The sequence below is a fragment of the Mytilus trossulus genome, chromosome 3 (assembly GCF_036588685.1).
Source record: "Mytilus trossulus isolate FHL-02 chromosome 3, PNRI_Mtr1.1.1.hap1, whole genome shotgun sequence".
Classification (NCBI taxonomy): domain Eukaryota; kingdom Metazoa; phylum Mollusca; class Bivalvia; order Mytilida; family Mytilidae; genus Mytilus; species Mytilus trossulus.
Window position 1 is genome coordinate 47,314,611 of NC_086375.1, and position 15,484 is coordinate 47,330,094.

At 32.0% G+C, this 15,484-nt stretch overlaps 2 protein-coding genes across 2 annotated transcripts; one reads left to right on the top strand and one right to left on the bottom strand.

The window, feature by feature from the left end:
* The first annotated feature begins 282 nt into the window (after window positions 1–282).
* On the top strand, window positions 283–2,787 carry LOC134709478 (caprin-2-like). Its single transcript, XM_063569636.1, has 4 exons — window positions 283–568; window positions 821–933; window positions 1,658–1,873; window positions 2,683–2,787. The coding sequence occupies exons 1-4, from the start codon at window positions 313–315 to the stop codon at window positions 2,785–2,787; spliced, it is 690 nt and encodes a 229-aa protein (XP_063425706.1). The 5' UTR covers window positions 283–312.
* Window positions 2,788–5,851: 3,064 nt separating this feature from the next.
* On the bottom strand, window positions 5,852–7,922 carry LOC134711660 (P2Y purinoceptor 1-like). Its single transcript, XM_063572421.1, has one exon. It carries the CDS (start codon window positions 7,541–7,543, stop codon window positions 6,089–6,091), a length of 1,455 nt encoding a protein of 484 aa, XP_063428491.1. The 5' UTR covers window positions 7,544–7,922; the 3' UTR covers window positions 5,852–6,088.
* Between the last annotated feature and the right edge of the window lie 7,562 nt (window positions 7,923–15,484).

Below are 15,484 nucleotides of genomic sequence, written 5' to 3' on the forward strand. Positions count from 1 at the left end.
GAGTGATACGGAAGCCTTTAAGGGCCATGCTAATTTACTTTTAACAATTCATATAACAAATTAATAATTTGATATAAATGTGTTACGTGCATTTATGACTTATTTTCGACAGATGATGTTTTAAACGAGTTAAACGACAGTTAAACAGTGTTCTTTTTTTTTAATTATTGTTATTTGAAACTAAAACTTAATTTTCTTATCAACAAAATATTATCATTACACAGAGATATGAATTTAATTCAGGTCAGCTTTGGTCCTCATTGAATATGAAGCATAGTCTTATCATTAGTTTGAAATTTGTATATAGTTAAAATGTTCGGAGTTTGGTTAACAGGGATATTTTTTGTTACTATAACAATCAGTGCTTCGTATGGCGATGACGTGATTGAAAGCCTTCAGTTCGATGTGGTGTTTTTAAAAACCCAAATGAAAGAGCTGACGACGAAGTTGGATAAATCAAACATACTCATAGATAACTTGACTAAACGACTGGAAGTTTCCGAAAAGAGGAACGATGACCTTTTAAACATACAACTTTCTAGTACTGGAAACTGCACGAATAGGCAAGGTAAGCTTTTTATTCCCTTTTCTTCTAAGATTCAGATTGTATATATTAAAAAAAATGAAAAAAATGAAAGAATATGATGCAAATAATAAAGGAAGAAAAAGTTAAAAATTATGTTTGCAACGTAAAAAACAACTTTTATTTGTTTCATAAGGCGGAACTAACGTAAGTTATTATTATTATTTGAAATATTTGTTTTTGTTACTAGCATATTATGCTATCTAGTAATTAAGGTTTTTTATATATATGATTTAGATAGGAAAAGATTGCTGTTATCAGACAGTACGTCGACAGGAGTTGCATTTTCTACAAGATTGACGAAAACATTGACCGGTCTTGGTGCACACCAGCCAGTGGTTTTTGATATGGTAACGTAACAAAAATCTGTTCTCTTTAATTCTTAAACATTTTGTACGAAAGCTTATGTGGGATAGCTAATAAATCTTGCTAATCTAGGAACAAGGTGTCACATGACAGAGAAAAGCGGTAAATTGATGTAATTAAGCTTTAAATGCATGCAAGGTTTGTATCTCAAGTGCATTCACATCTATATATTTAAAACGTGCTTTCATTATCCTAGCAAAAAAAAGTGTAATTATAAGTATTGAATATTTCTTTTAGTAATTGAAATGTATAGAGTTGTAAAAGCGTTGACCGTGCGCACATGTTTACACCACAGGCACTCGTCTCAGGTTTTTTACCCCCTATATACCTTTTTATAACAAAAAATTCGGAGACGAGTGCCCAGTGTGTTTTACACCCCAATAAATTTACAAAAGAAGCATTCAATTCTTAAAAATAATCAGTAGCGTTTCCGAATATATAATACGCGTACAGCGTCAATTTAAAAAGCGTGCATATTGGTGTCCTCGATTGAGGCTCTTATTCCTTCTAGTTATAGATTACAACATCTGAAATATCAGTACGTTTCATTCTGTTTTAGGGGGATGCGTAAAGTCAAATTCATCTCTTGATTTCAATCTGTAATTTAATTTGCAATCTTACAACACATATTTAATATGTTTTCGGGTAGATGTTTTAGCCTAAATGTGAAAGATTTGCCCAAAAGAAAAATAATTTCCATTATATTAGGTTTTGACAGACACTGTACACGCATACAACAACAATGATGGAATTTTTTCTGCACCTATTTCTGGTATGTACGTGTTTTTTTGGACAACCGCAGTAAGACAATATGAGAGAACTGGATTGGTAGTAGACGGTGTAACTTATGGCTATGCTTTAGCCGATGTTGCAAACGATGGAGATGCAGATTATGGAAGTGCTTCACAGATTGTTGTTCTTAAGGTAAGTTCGCAATGAAAAGTTCAAAATTATCCTGATTTATCTGTTCTAATCAAAAGACAAAAAAATACTGAAAATGAAATAAAAAGACATTTACCAAAGCGATGAGTTCCAAAGTGCCAATTTGGTAAAAAGTCACTATGAACAGTGAGAGGATTTTTTTTTTTATTATAACCAGTATTCTAGATATTCTTTTGAAATAACTTTAACTATATTTATAGTTTTAAAGCGGTTATTAATTGAAAATGAAGAAATGTTCTTTTTTTTTTGTGGAAATATTAAAAAGAAAAAAAAGTATCTCCTAAAATCAAAAGAATGCAATACATACCAAGCAGGTACATGAAATTTTCTACGTTGATATCGCAATAGTACTGAGACGAGCTTTGATCCTTTGGGTTCTGATTAACCCGAATGCGATCGCCGCGATATAGCCTTTTTTTTTATTATGCAGTGTAAAGCAACCAACAATCAATCAATCAACCCGAATACGATTCGACAGAGATCAGACAATGAATGACGAGACAGCTAGAGGCCGAGGCTTAACAGTTTATTTGATTGGGCGACCTCTACAGATAATTCCCGAGTCGTAGTATTCTATAACGAATACACGCCTCACTCTGCGTTCAGATAATGATGGGACATTCAAGAACATGCATTATATTAAATCCGATTTTTTTGTAAAAACAAATGTATATGTCGTGGCGCTGTCTAATCTGAAACGGGAGCAATAATCGGAGCTGTGTAAACGCTAGATAAAGCGAATGTCTGCTTCGACTTGCCTAAATATTCAAAACAGATACATGTTTTTGCAGGTTACTAAGAATCAACATGTTTGGATAAGTGCATTGAGTGGCAGTGGACTTGATGGTGATAATGATAATACATTTTCTGGATGGCTTCTATACCCATTGGAATAAGAATAAAATACCTCTGGTTAGATTGTCATTAATACGAGCCTGGAATGTACATCAAACATCTCTTTTAAATAACTTAGAACTATTCAAAATTGCTCACAGTCAAACACATACAAGTATTAAGAATCATTTCCATAACAGCATGGACAATCGCAATACTTGTGCTGGTAATACTAATACTACTGCATGAATCTTGTTTGTCATCGGCGATCGATAACAGTGATTTGAATAGAATAAAAGGGTAAAAAAAAAACACGACGACGCAAGTGAAATAAAAGAAAGGTTAAGTATTCAACATTTAAGGTGGTATGGGAGTCTAAAATGATAGAATTTGTTCATACTTTGCCAAAACATAGTGTCTATTGATATATGTTGAAAAATATAATAAAAATGATAGGTCACCGTGCATTTTCTTATACTACAGGACGTGACAAAATGACATATTTTGTATGGATTGTACAGGAAAAAACACCATTTTGTGATTAGAAACTAAACAAAATGATAGAATTGTTAAAATCTTAAGGAAAAGATAGCTTTCAGACAATGCTTTGAGAATATCAAAAGAAAAGATAGGGTCACCGTACGTTATTTCCGGCTAAAATACAAGATAGGAAAATTTCATGTAGAATCCTTCAGAAAATGCACTGTTTTAGAGTTACCTCCCCTTAAAATGGCAATTTAAAAAAAATTAGACAAACAAAAATAATCAACATTTGCAAAAATGTTAATATTTATAAGTTAAAATCTAATAAATTGGTTCTTTTAAATGAAAATTCACATTAAATATCTGCATTCCTGCATCAAATTTTGCTAATTTGATAGAAAATCTGGACCTTTGGTTCTCTGTTTTTTACAATCCAAGATGGAGGAAGACACCCATACCACCTTAAATCAACATGCAATGTTTAGTCGTTTGCTAGTTATTCGTATTAATTGATATATGCGTTTAGAACCTTTGGCGACCCCGCAATTTATGTGACTAAAACACGTACGACACGACAGGTGGACGTTACAGACGAACTTGTCCACGCTATTATAAAATGATTGTTAACACAGAAATAATTTCTACATTGAAGAGCTGACAAGACACGCTGTCATAGAGAAAAGACTCATTGTCTGTATCAAAAATCAAATACATAATTTAAATAAAAACATATTTTTCATCCTGAAAAGTTCAAATTCTTTCGACCACAATAAGTATTACCAGAAAAAAATTCAACTGCACAACTAAATAAAAACGTGAGGAGCTATATATAACCAAAAGAGCCTAAAATAAAACCAAATCCATCCAAGGGCAGTTCTGCCTGAGACATTCAGCAACTACAAGTTACTGTTTTTATAGTTTGTTCTTATGTTGTAACACTATTGTCACATGTAACCCGCCATACTCTGTATGTGTTTGTTCCATGTCAGTAGGTCTATAGTTTTTCTTGATTGAATCGTTATTCATTTTTCATTTCGGAGTATTTTATTGCAGAAGACCATACGGTGACCCCAAATTGTAAATTTTTATGTCATTTGGTCTCTGGTGGAGAGTGGTGTAATTAAGATGGCAAGCATACCACATCTTCTTATTTTACATGCAGTTATACTGAAACTGAATGTTACAACTCATGAAGACCGTAGTTCTTCTTTAACCATAAATTGAGGCTCACACATGCTCAAATGTACCTTGTGGAAATAATTACAAGATTATTCCAGAATGGTTTCCAGAATATTTCAGAAACGAGTATCATGTGCACTGTTTTCGGTATCATATTACTGAGTTTGGTCAATGATGTTTACTGAGTTTGGTCAATGATGTTGGACTTCTTATCGGCGCAGGGACCATCCATTAAGTAACAAATGGTTCGGTACTGAAATATTTTTAACAAAAGGTTTTTATATATATGTATAATAAATATTTCATGAATTTCTTTAAACTCATGAGCTCAATCTTTTTATGTATTTTTTAAAAATTTATTATTGATTTCTACCCGTCTTACTCTTTGAACACCGTATCGGTTGCCCCTTTTCAATTGATGCTCTATGCATGCCTCTTTGGCGTCGTATTTTTCAAATCATTTTCACAAAGAAATTATATTAGACACTAAAAGCAAAATATTTAGAGACTGTTTTGTTAAAATTCCAAGAGCTGTAAATAATCTGTAGTTAAAAAGTAACAATAACGAATCTCATTGTGCGACCAAATCACCACCATTATCAAAATACCCTTTTTTTCTAAAAAGTTCAAATTACTTCATCCCTTTGCCCAACTTCGAGTTGTGTGATACTTTCACTAACTGTCTTTCCGGCAGCACTCCTTTTGCGCCAATTACTGTTTTTCAGGGGTATCATTTGCGCCAAATCTTTTTTTTTTCAAATGTATCAATTGCGCCAGTTTTCAGAACCCATTTGCGCCAATGTACCTGAACACATATTGATCGTACATTTTAAAGATTAATATATATTTGGTATCATTTTTGTCTGAGTGGAAATCGCAAGGCCACACATGTTATTGCTAATTAAACAATGCTATATTTATTAAGTATGTTCAATCATTTCAGAATGAATAGATTGTTGTTTTGAAATCTGGGACTTGATCAATTCTTTTTTTTTTATTTGACAAACATATAATTAAAACACTTAAAATAGTTTCTAAAGTAATTTGACAAGGAGGAAACGGTTTAATTTACTTGCACCCGGCATGGAAGGTCTCAATTAAGTTTAAACTAGAGAGTGGGTGTCAATCTGTTTTCAAAGTAAACTAGACCAATAACTATAGATCACTAATAGTATATACAATTACTTTAAGTTTAAAAAAAAAACGGATAACTGCCTTATGCTGAATTTCCAAGCTTCGTCATACAGGTTCGATACTGCATATCATATTGCAAGAGTAGCAAAATCGTGCTGTGATCACAAAAACATTTTTACATATTATGTAATTGTATATTAACTGACTTTTATTCAATTAGCATACTACAAGTTGTGTCCTGTTTTGGCAGGTAACAATTGTGTGAAAAAGGGTCAAAAAGTGTATTACTGTGAAATATGATACCTCGAGCATAAATGTGTGACGCAGACCAATCGAAAATAAGAATATTTAATGCATATAGTATAAGGGACGTTATGACACTCCATCGTTCAAAGGCACTTATTCATTTGTAAATACATGCAAACTATTATAAAGCTTTAAACATATGAATGTTTTAATATAAATGTTTAAATGAAATTTGCATATATCACAGATAATAATGCTACACAACTTTCAAAACTTTTTTTTTCATCAACGACAAAAATGGATGGAATAAATTATGACTGACTATGGTCCAGTGAATATTTGCTTAACTTGGTTTCGGAAAGCAGGATTTATGGCACTATATACATACTGATTAGCTACATTGTTAATGAAATAAGTCACATTCATAAGAACTAATAAGCTGCGAGTTGAATTTGGCAAATTCTCTTCGACATAAACATGATTAGCGTTCAAAGTTTCAACAATTATGGTAGGAAGATAAGAGAATATATAAACAATCGTCACAGTGCTAAATATTACTGTGTTTGTCGTCACGGTCCTTGAACTTTTAAAGCCCTTCCTTGAACCATAACCGCTCCCTGTACTAAATGTTGAATGTCTTCTATCCTTGTAATTTCTATGCTCGTTTTCTTCTATTGTCGACGATTGTCGTCCGTTGTTGTGTTTTTTATAACTAAAATGAGTAGGCCGACTAATTCTTTCATGAATAAATCCATTATTTGATTTTCCATTTTGTGCTGTGACAGAATTTTCGGTATTAGAAGTGTCAGCTTTGTTATTTGGTTGTTCATGGTGAGAAACGTCCGTATTCTCGTCATTTTCTGCAGAAAAAGTTTCAGAGGTTTCACTGTTATACCGTTTCTTTTTAGAATATTTAAATTTAGATATCACTTTACTAAGTCTATAATTCATTGATACAACATGTACCGGTGACGAGGGAATGTCCTCGCCTATATGTTGATTCTTCCATACCCAAATTGCTTTAAATATACGTACATACATGAAAGACAGTAAAATTATAACAACAACATTCAACACTCCCATAAATCCAAAGTAAACTGATGGTAAAACCGAACTTTTATACTTGTCATCATCCCCACAATCTAACCCCACTACATTTTTGACACCAGTTTGTACAGTCTCAGGTCCGTGAAAGAGCAACATAGGCCAAGAAAGTACCAAACTTATACAAATACAAATAAGCAAACACATTCTAGCTTTCTTGTATGAAAACCTCTTAAATGGTTTGCATATTTTATAATAACGATCCAAAGCAATACACAACAAAAATAAACTAGATGATACAGTTGAAAACATCTCTGTTAGTCTGGTTATTTTACACAATACTCTATAACGCCCTGTGTACATCGGAAACCGTTTGTCAAATACTTCCATTAACATTGCAATACAACACATTGTATCAAACACAGCTAAGCATAGAACAAAGAAATGGGCGTTTGTCCGCTTGAATCGGAATCCATAGATGTATAAAACCAGCGAATTTCCGAATATTCCGAATACAGCTAAAACAATTAGAAAGATAACACACGGCAGGTTGATATTCCTATATAAACTTTCATTGTACAGCCATATAATTACACTGTCAGAAAATGGATTGCCACCAATCGTGGACTCATTACTGGAGTTATTTGTTGTCCGATTTATCGTATCCATCAATTGATAAGTATTCTCAAGATTTCCGATTATCATCATCAGTTTACCATTTCTGAATTTCATTAATTTTAACACTTTTTATCCGATACATGTCACTTAAAATTTGGTTGACTTTTCTTTGTGACTTGATATTTAAAATTTATCTTAAATCTTCACTGTTCAATGACGCGGAAAAACCAAAATATAACGTTTATGTGTTTATTTTTTTGGTTAAAAGTAAACAACTATAAAAGCCTTAAGGAAGACCATAAAACGTATGATTTTCCGTGTTGTTCTATGCTTTTTGTTATTCACACACGATAGAAAATGAAAAATAAGTGTACAGGTTGTAATATCAACAAATGCTATTTGTGAACATAAAAATCTATTTTTTGCAAATGTATCACACCGAAACGCTAAACTATACACACAAGAGAATCATTTAAATTTAACAGCGGGTTGTGTTAAAGCATGGAAGTAATATTTAAAGTAACTTGAAAGTCGATTTAAACTAATTTTATATGACGTATGATTTTTTCAACAAAAGAAGTTGTGATATTTTCCTCCTTCATCTACCCGGATTTTAAATAATAACAAAGAACACCAATGCATTTTAAATTTAATGTTTTACAGCATTTTATAATACTATTTGAGTACTTTTAAAAGACAGTGCTTGTGAGTTAATGCAATAAGACTTCTTAATTAATTTTATCACATACATATCAGTCGGACCATTAAAGTCCATTTGGAAACTCAAGGTCGGCTTTTTATTCAAAAAGTTATATTTATGCTCATTAAATTTATATTTAATGATTAATTCTTAACTTTTAAATATCTAATATAAAACATGTTTAGACAAAATTCAAAATTTAAGCTTAAACGTTTTGCATTAGAACTAAAATATGCCAATCTACTGTCATGGTTTCTTGGATTACACGCATTTATCTGTTAACCTCTAATTTGTCTGCATGCAGGAACATTAACCCTCCCCTTGCATATATGTTAAGTCATCACTGCATTATACCACAAACATATACTTTGAACAATAAGTTTCCTAAAGATGAAATGCACAATTTTTCATACACTTTTAGGTATATAAAAAATACAAATATATTTGACATGAAGTTTTACAACCATTGATCTTACAAAACAAGTGGTAAAACCTAAGACGGAAATTTATCTGAATTTGATTTTTTTGATAATTGTTTAAAGGAAGGCTTCTGTTACCAATATAATCTTTTAAGAAGGAACGGAGCATCAACAGGAAACTTGAAACGGGGTTTGATTTTCTGAAATGACATTCGGTCTTCCCCTTGTCATGCTCCTAATTGCGTCTACATATAAGTTAAGTCTTTCTCTGACTATTAAAGGCATACGATACAGTTTTGACCCCATAATAAAATGTTGGTGAACATTTGCATACATACTATTTTTTACATTATTAAATCAAATATGTAATAAAAAAATATACCATCATGTGCTAATTTTTGGGTAAATTGAGGTTCAAATTTCAGACATTTCCTCGAAATTCAAATTTTTGGACGTATTTTTCCTTCCGACAGAACTACATTACCTTTTTGTTTTAAAAGGTAAACACAAGCTTTTTTTTGTTAAAGTATTTGTATTTTGTTTTTAAAAGCTGCCATTTTGTCCATTGTAGAGAGTTTTCTCATTGGCAATACTGTCACATCTTCTTATTCTTATTGTCTTATGATTCGTACAATCATTTTGATGGATTAACACAGGGCGTCCAATCTACTAAAATAAGATCAATACATTCTAACTATACGTCCTATTTCAGACTATCTCTTCGACAGATTCAACAGGATTTGAGATACCAATTTCCATTAAAAATAGTCGTTTTGGTATTGCGCACAGAAGATATTGTCTGCTCTTCGACTGTCTCGATAATTCAATGGCATTTTAATCGTGTTCATCATGTTTTGATTTGTGTGATCTATTCGTTTGTAGTACCTTTAGTCGGTAATAGGGAGTGGATACAGAGTACCAATATTATGAAATATTCCAATAGTCTTTTTTTTCTTGTGAATTTTCTGACCTCCTCTCAACATTAATGTCATTTTCGCTGTCAATAATATACGCTAGCAAATCATGCATGTATATTTATTCTCTTCAAATTCCAGCTGCAGAAATGTACAATATTTGTAAATTTGTTGAAACCAAATTTCATTTGTTGTTTTGTTTATTTCCCTTGTCTCTGTTGCTCTGATGTCCTTTTCGCTGTCAATAATACACACATTCAATCAAATCATGCACGTATATTTTGTTCTCTTCAAATTTCAGCAACAGAATGGTACAATATGTGTAAATTTTCAATACATTTTTTTTATTTTTTTTTTTTTTTATTTATTTCCCTTTTCCCTGTTGATCTGATTTTAGATTTATAGAAAATAAACGATTTTATTCCTGATATGGATATAAGAGTTATACAAAAAATGAGTTATCTCTCATTAGAGAATTTTACGTTTCAAACGAAACTTACGTACGTTAACGCAAGAAACTTAGGCTATCAATTATACGGACTTATAAGACATAATATAAATTGTGGTTGTCTCCCTTCGCCGGTTCTGCATTTAAGATTTTGAACAGTCGGATAGTTATAATTTTGTTTAATTCTTAAATAACATTCATGTTATACAGGCACGGACACTTCGATTTTTTTTGGGTGGGGCCGGTAGGGGATGGGGTCGAGGTTGCTGGGAATTCAAAATGAAGATATTTCTGCCCATTAGATAATATTCCAAAAAAAATTCCACGTCAGACAGGGTCTCCCCCTCCCCCATATTTTTTTTTTTATCTAAATGATCGATGACTTAATAATTGCAAATTAAATACAGAATAACCATACATTGTCTTGAAATATTAATGTTATTGGTACAGGCTTAGAAACAGGAAGAAAGCGAGGCTGTTTCTAAGCATTGATATTTCGAGACAATTTATGGTTGTTCTATATTTATGAGTTAAACATAAGTTTTTTTTTATACAATCATATCTATTTGATAGAGGGATAGATGAAATTTGAAATAAATAGGCAGGACCCTCGAATTTATGATGAAACAAAGTTTGTAAAAGTATTTACAAAAAGAGCAGAACCAAAAAATGTTTGCAAAACAAGATTATTGGAATATAGAAAAAAAGCATAGGTTGGCAAGCTTGGACAAAATAGGCTCAATAAAAATGTCGTCTGAAATTTTATCCATGCACCCCTCCCCTAAAAAAAAGGGGTTGCATCCTTATCAAAAACAATGGACGAAAGTAAAAGGTGAACAAAAAAATAATTTACCACAAAGTTTTTGGTATTTGAATGTCAATATTTTCTTTTTGTCCGTCTTCCTTCTTTTCAAGACTGAGTGAATTATCGACTTCATTATACCAGAATACAAATTAATACGTCTGCATGGTCGGAATTCTGTCGAACTGACGGAAAGGAGTTCAACTATTTGACTATTATACCTCATCATTGAAGGTCGTGTCAATTAAGATAAACGGTACTGTAGTTCCATCGGTTCAATTAAAGAAGTAAATCGGTGTAGTCATGTTTGTACATAAGTTGACAGAGTAAAAGGTCGACATGTTTACACTAGAAAGGTTGACAAGTTGACCCTAGAAAGTTCTACAAGGTTGACAAGTGTTAAGGTCGACAGGTTGACAGGTCGACCTGTTGAAAAGACGATAAATGCATGATAGGTTGACCGGTTGACAAGTGTAGAGGTTAAAAGTTTGACAGGTCGACATGTTGAAAAGTCGATAAATCCATAGCTCGACAGGTTGACAAGTGTGAAGACTCAGGGTTAACAGATTGACAGGTCGGTACATGCATAGGTCGACAGGTTAACAAGTGTAAAGGTTAACTCTCGTGTATTGTTGAAAGATGTGTTGGACTTGCAAAGAGAAGGGCTGAATTTATAAATGATCTTGGTGAAGAACAAGCTGCTCCTAAGGTTGCAGAATAAGGACATGAAAGATTTGTTTTTATTTCGTTTTTAAAAAATAAAATTGTCAATATTTAAAAACCTTGTCAGTCAATTATTCAAATAACAGTCATTGCGGTAAATTAGGAAAGTACGATTTCTTTTATTTTTTTTTAATACCAACTCGTGTAGGTGAGTGAGATTTAAACATACTCAACTGATATACATTACAGCACGGGCTGTGAACTGAAAAAAATGGATTGTAAAAACTGAAAATTCTAAACATTTTTTTGTTTCTCAGTCAGTCAACATGTTAAAGACTTTTCAGTCTTATTATTGGTATCTAGTGGCAAGTTTTACGTCGTCACTTCGAAAACATTTGTGAGCATCAAGTTTGATTTAAAACTAAAAAAGGTAAAGCTCAGGGTCATCGTTTCACGAATGTGAACTACCGAATTAAACTGTTTACTGGATTTTTTTTATAACATAAGCAACACGATGGGTGCCACATGTGGAACATATCTCTTACCCTTCCAGAGCACCTGAGATCACCCCTAGTTTTGGTGGGGTTCGTGTTGTTTAGTCTAGTTTTCTATGTTATGTATTCTGTACTATTATTTGTCCTTTTGTCCTTTTGTTTTAAGCCATGGCGTTGTCAGTTTATTTTCAATTTATGAAGTTGACTGTCCCTCTGGTATATATCTTTCCTTTTTTATCATTGAGCAGATATGGTCTGATAGCTACCCAAATTGAAACGACAGAAATTTTAAACGAATCAAATATGCTGCTCCATTCAGCTTACGTTGTCGCTTAGGCAATGCAACAGGAAAAAAAATATAAAGATCACTATTTCCGAAAACCGTACTCGACATGGACCAACTATTATGGTAATGTATTGTTTTGATTGACAGCTAAGACAGTACAACATTGCATGTGAAAGTCAATTTCTAAAGTTTATACGCTGATTGTCGTAAAAAGGTCCAATAATCTAAGCATCAAGTCACGCTCCGTTGACATAAATGGTTGAGATATTAAAACCAATTCTGCAACATTTGATATCGTATCTCGCGTTTGGACTTTTTATTCGAAACGCCGAACTGTTCTTTTCCCGCGACAGCTTTCTTTTTTCTAGAGTAATTACCTTTCACCACCGATGCTTCGAAGGGTAATAGTAATTAATGCTACCTTCAATCGCGCTGTCGGTTCGTATGTCTGTCTGTTCGTAACAAACCTGATGACACCCTCTTATCTGCATCCTTCAAAGGATTATAAACAAGGCAAATTTATCACATCGCGATATGTTTTATTTTCACTTGCCATAATGAATTTTCCAGGTAATAATTTTCTTGATAGATTGTGGCACACACGACACAGATCATTCATTAAAAAAATAGATAAAAACTGAATCATAAGACAAAAAAAATACGTTTGGTATTCTTACAAATATTAACAAAAGCCTTTACTCATGTTAATGGCAATCAAATAAAATAACACCCAAAATGATCTTAATTAATGATAAAATAATCCGGGTATTTCAATATGCCTCAATATTAGAAAAAAAACCACTACACGTTAAATGTATATATTTTAATTACTTAAATTACTGAACTTGTATTGTCCTTCATCTTTGATCAACTTTATCCTTTTTAGAATAAATATGTTCAAAAACTAATTTTTCCGTATACTCTCTGAACGCGGCACGCGATATTCACAAATTAGTTGAAAAGAAACTCTTTTAGTACGAAAATAGGAAACATTGTTCACTGCATATTATTCAAAATATACATGTGTCCCCTGCGAACAAAGTTGGCATTTTCTTACGTTCGGATATAATACTAGTGTAAACGTTCGGTTGTAGAGTACGTTATTTTAAATAAATTTGAATTAAATGGAAAAAGGGAGACAAACACAATATTACAACAACCAAGTTAAGGTGTATTACGTACGTCAAAGTATATGATTTTTGTTTAATTTACAAGTTAAATGACCAACGGGAGATAACAATGAGTATTTATTGAAATGTTAAAGTATGTTACGTATTACGTACGTCAAAAACCTAAAATTCTCTATTGTACGGTTAACAGTTTCGGTGAATTGTAAATGACAGTTTTTCACTTATAAGTGTCAATTTCTGAAAGGACACATCTTATATGCATCGAAAGGATTTAATAAAATAAGTAAAAAAAGAATTAATTAAAATTAATAAGCTATGTTTATAAACGATATTGTTTTATTCTGAGTAAATGTAAGTAAGTTAGTAGAAAGACATATATTTTATTCTCTAAAACCGATACAGTAGTAACAAAAGACTTTTAACAACTCCTGTGTTAAGTGTTTTAAAATTGTGGGGTCTTTGGGATCCTGTTTAATTAGAACAAATAAAGTAATGAAATCTTATCTACTGAATTTGGAACTTTTTCTTGCCAATTTTCCCTGTAAATATGTCATAAATGGTAAAAATGAACAATTTGTTTAAATAAGAAATTTAAATGCAGTTGAATATGAAAGAGACTCATTTGTCTCAACTCATATAAAGACTTCGTCTGTAATGAGCCTTAAACTTCTGTTTAATTTTAGAACTCTTTATACAGTTTTCAAGATTATAGAAAACCACATAAAATGGGAAAGCATTTCCCTTTAAGACAAATTAAGATGAATAACTTCTATAGGATTTTTTTTTACTAATTTGCGGATCTTTTTGTTATGCTGATCGTTGGCAATGTCGTCATGGAATAGTAATAGCCCATATAGGAAGTGAACTCAAGATTTCAATCATGTAGACCTATTTGTAACCCTGCCTTGTTGACCGTTTTTCATTTTTAGTTTCTCTCTGTATACTGTAAATTTCAAGATTACAAAACAAAAATAAAAAATTTGCCAAAAACACAAAGAGCAATATTTTATAACAACTACTTCTTTAAAGAGTTGACGAACAATTTAGTTATATCGAAGATTAAGAATAAATGCTTCTAACCTTTATTTTTTATACCATTTTTAATTAAGAATACATACACATGTTATGCATTCAACACATAAAATCTTATAAATACTTATAAATGCGCAATTTTGCGCCTGTCCTAAGTTAGGAGCCTCTGGCCTATGTTAGTCTTGTATAATTTTTAATTTTAGTTTCTTGTGTATAATTCGATGTTTAGTTCGACGTCCATGCATATTTTTTAAGGGGACAGCTGAAGACCGCCTAGCTACGGGTGCGGGAGTTTCTCGCTACATCGAAGACCCATTGATGGCCTTCGGCTGATGTCTGCTCTATGGTCGGGTTGTTGTCGCTTTGACACATTCCCCATTTCCGTTCTCAATTTTATTGTCTGCAGTTTTATATTTTCTGTTTTCAAACGTTCCCATTTCTCCTTTTTTTGGACATAGTGACATACAAGCATGAACATCAACACAAAGGATAGAACGGAATATTTTTCTTTAATATAGAGGAAACCGACTAACTTGCAAATAAGCCCTCAAAAGTCTACACAATACTTTTCGTCAAAATATTTGTGTTAACCAATAGAAAAAAATCTCAGAATATATTTTGAAACGTGTTATATAACCACAATCCGTCATTGACTTAAAGACGTAGTTGTGACATTGTTGTGGTGAAAGACAAATATTCGTGGTCAAAGGTTATTGTGTAAAACATAACACATTTTCAGCTAGTCGGTGAGTGTAGGTCAAACGTAAGTTCATTTTACTTGTAGTATTTACAACTAGACTTTAAGGCTCCAGCAGTTATTCGCATCTTACATTTGAAAGAAATCAAGATTTTCATAAAGCAACCATTTACATCAGTTTATCAAATAGGTATCTCTTTATATTTCCAATTGGTCAGATGATTGCACTGTATCTTTGAATTATTGTCACCCGGACCTGTCTCAAAATCGAATTAACCATGCATTTATAATATAATCATTTATAATTTATATAATATGATTTATTATAAGAAAAATAAAACTAGTTAATGTGATGCATACTAAAATGTAGTACAAACCTAATATTGAGCAATAGGTAAAATCACTCATGAACGCATTTATATATGTACAAAAAAATTATGCACATGTGCATACTGTGTTATTTTTTTAAG

Bases quoted from the DNA above. Each gene is read 5' to 3' on its own strand.
- LOC134709478 (XM_063569636.1), top strand. From the start codon at position 313: ATGTTCGGAGTTTGGTTAACAGGGATATTTTTTGTTACTATAACAATC. The intron at 569-820 runs GTAAGCTTTTTA...TATATGATTTAG, and splicing joins AAACTGCACGAATAGGCAAG to ATAGGAAAAGATTGCTGTTA. The intron at 934-1,657 runs GTAACGTAACAA...CCATTATATTAG, and splicing joins AGCCAGTGGTTTTTGATATG to GTTTTGACAGACACTGTACA.
- LOC134711660 (XM_063572421.1), bottom strand. From the start codon at position 7,543: ATGAAATTCAGAAATGGTAAACTGATGATGATAATCGGAAATCTTGAG.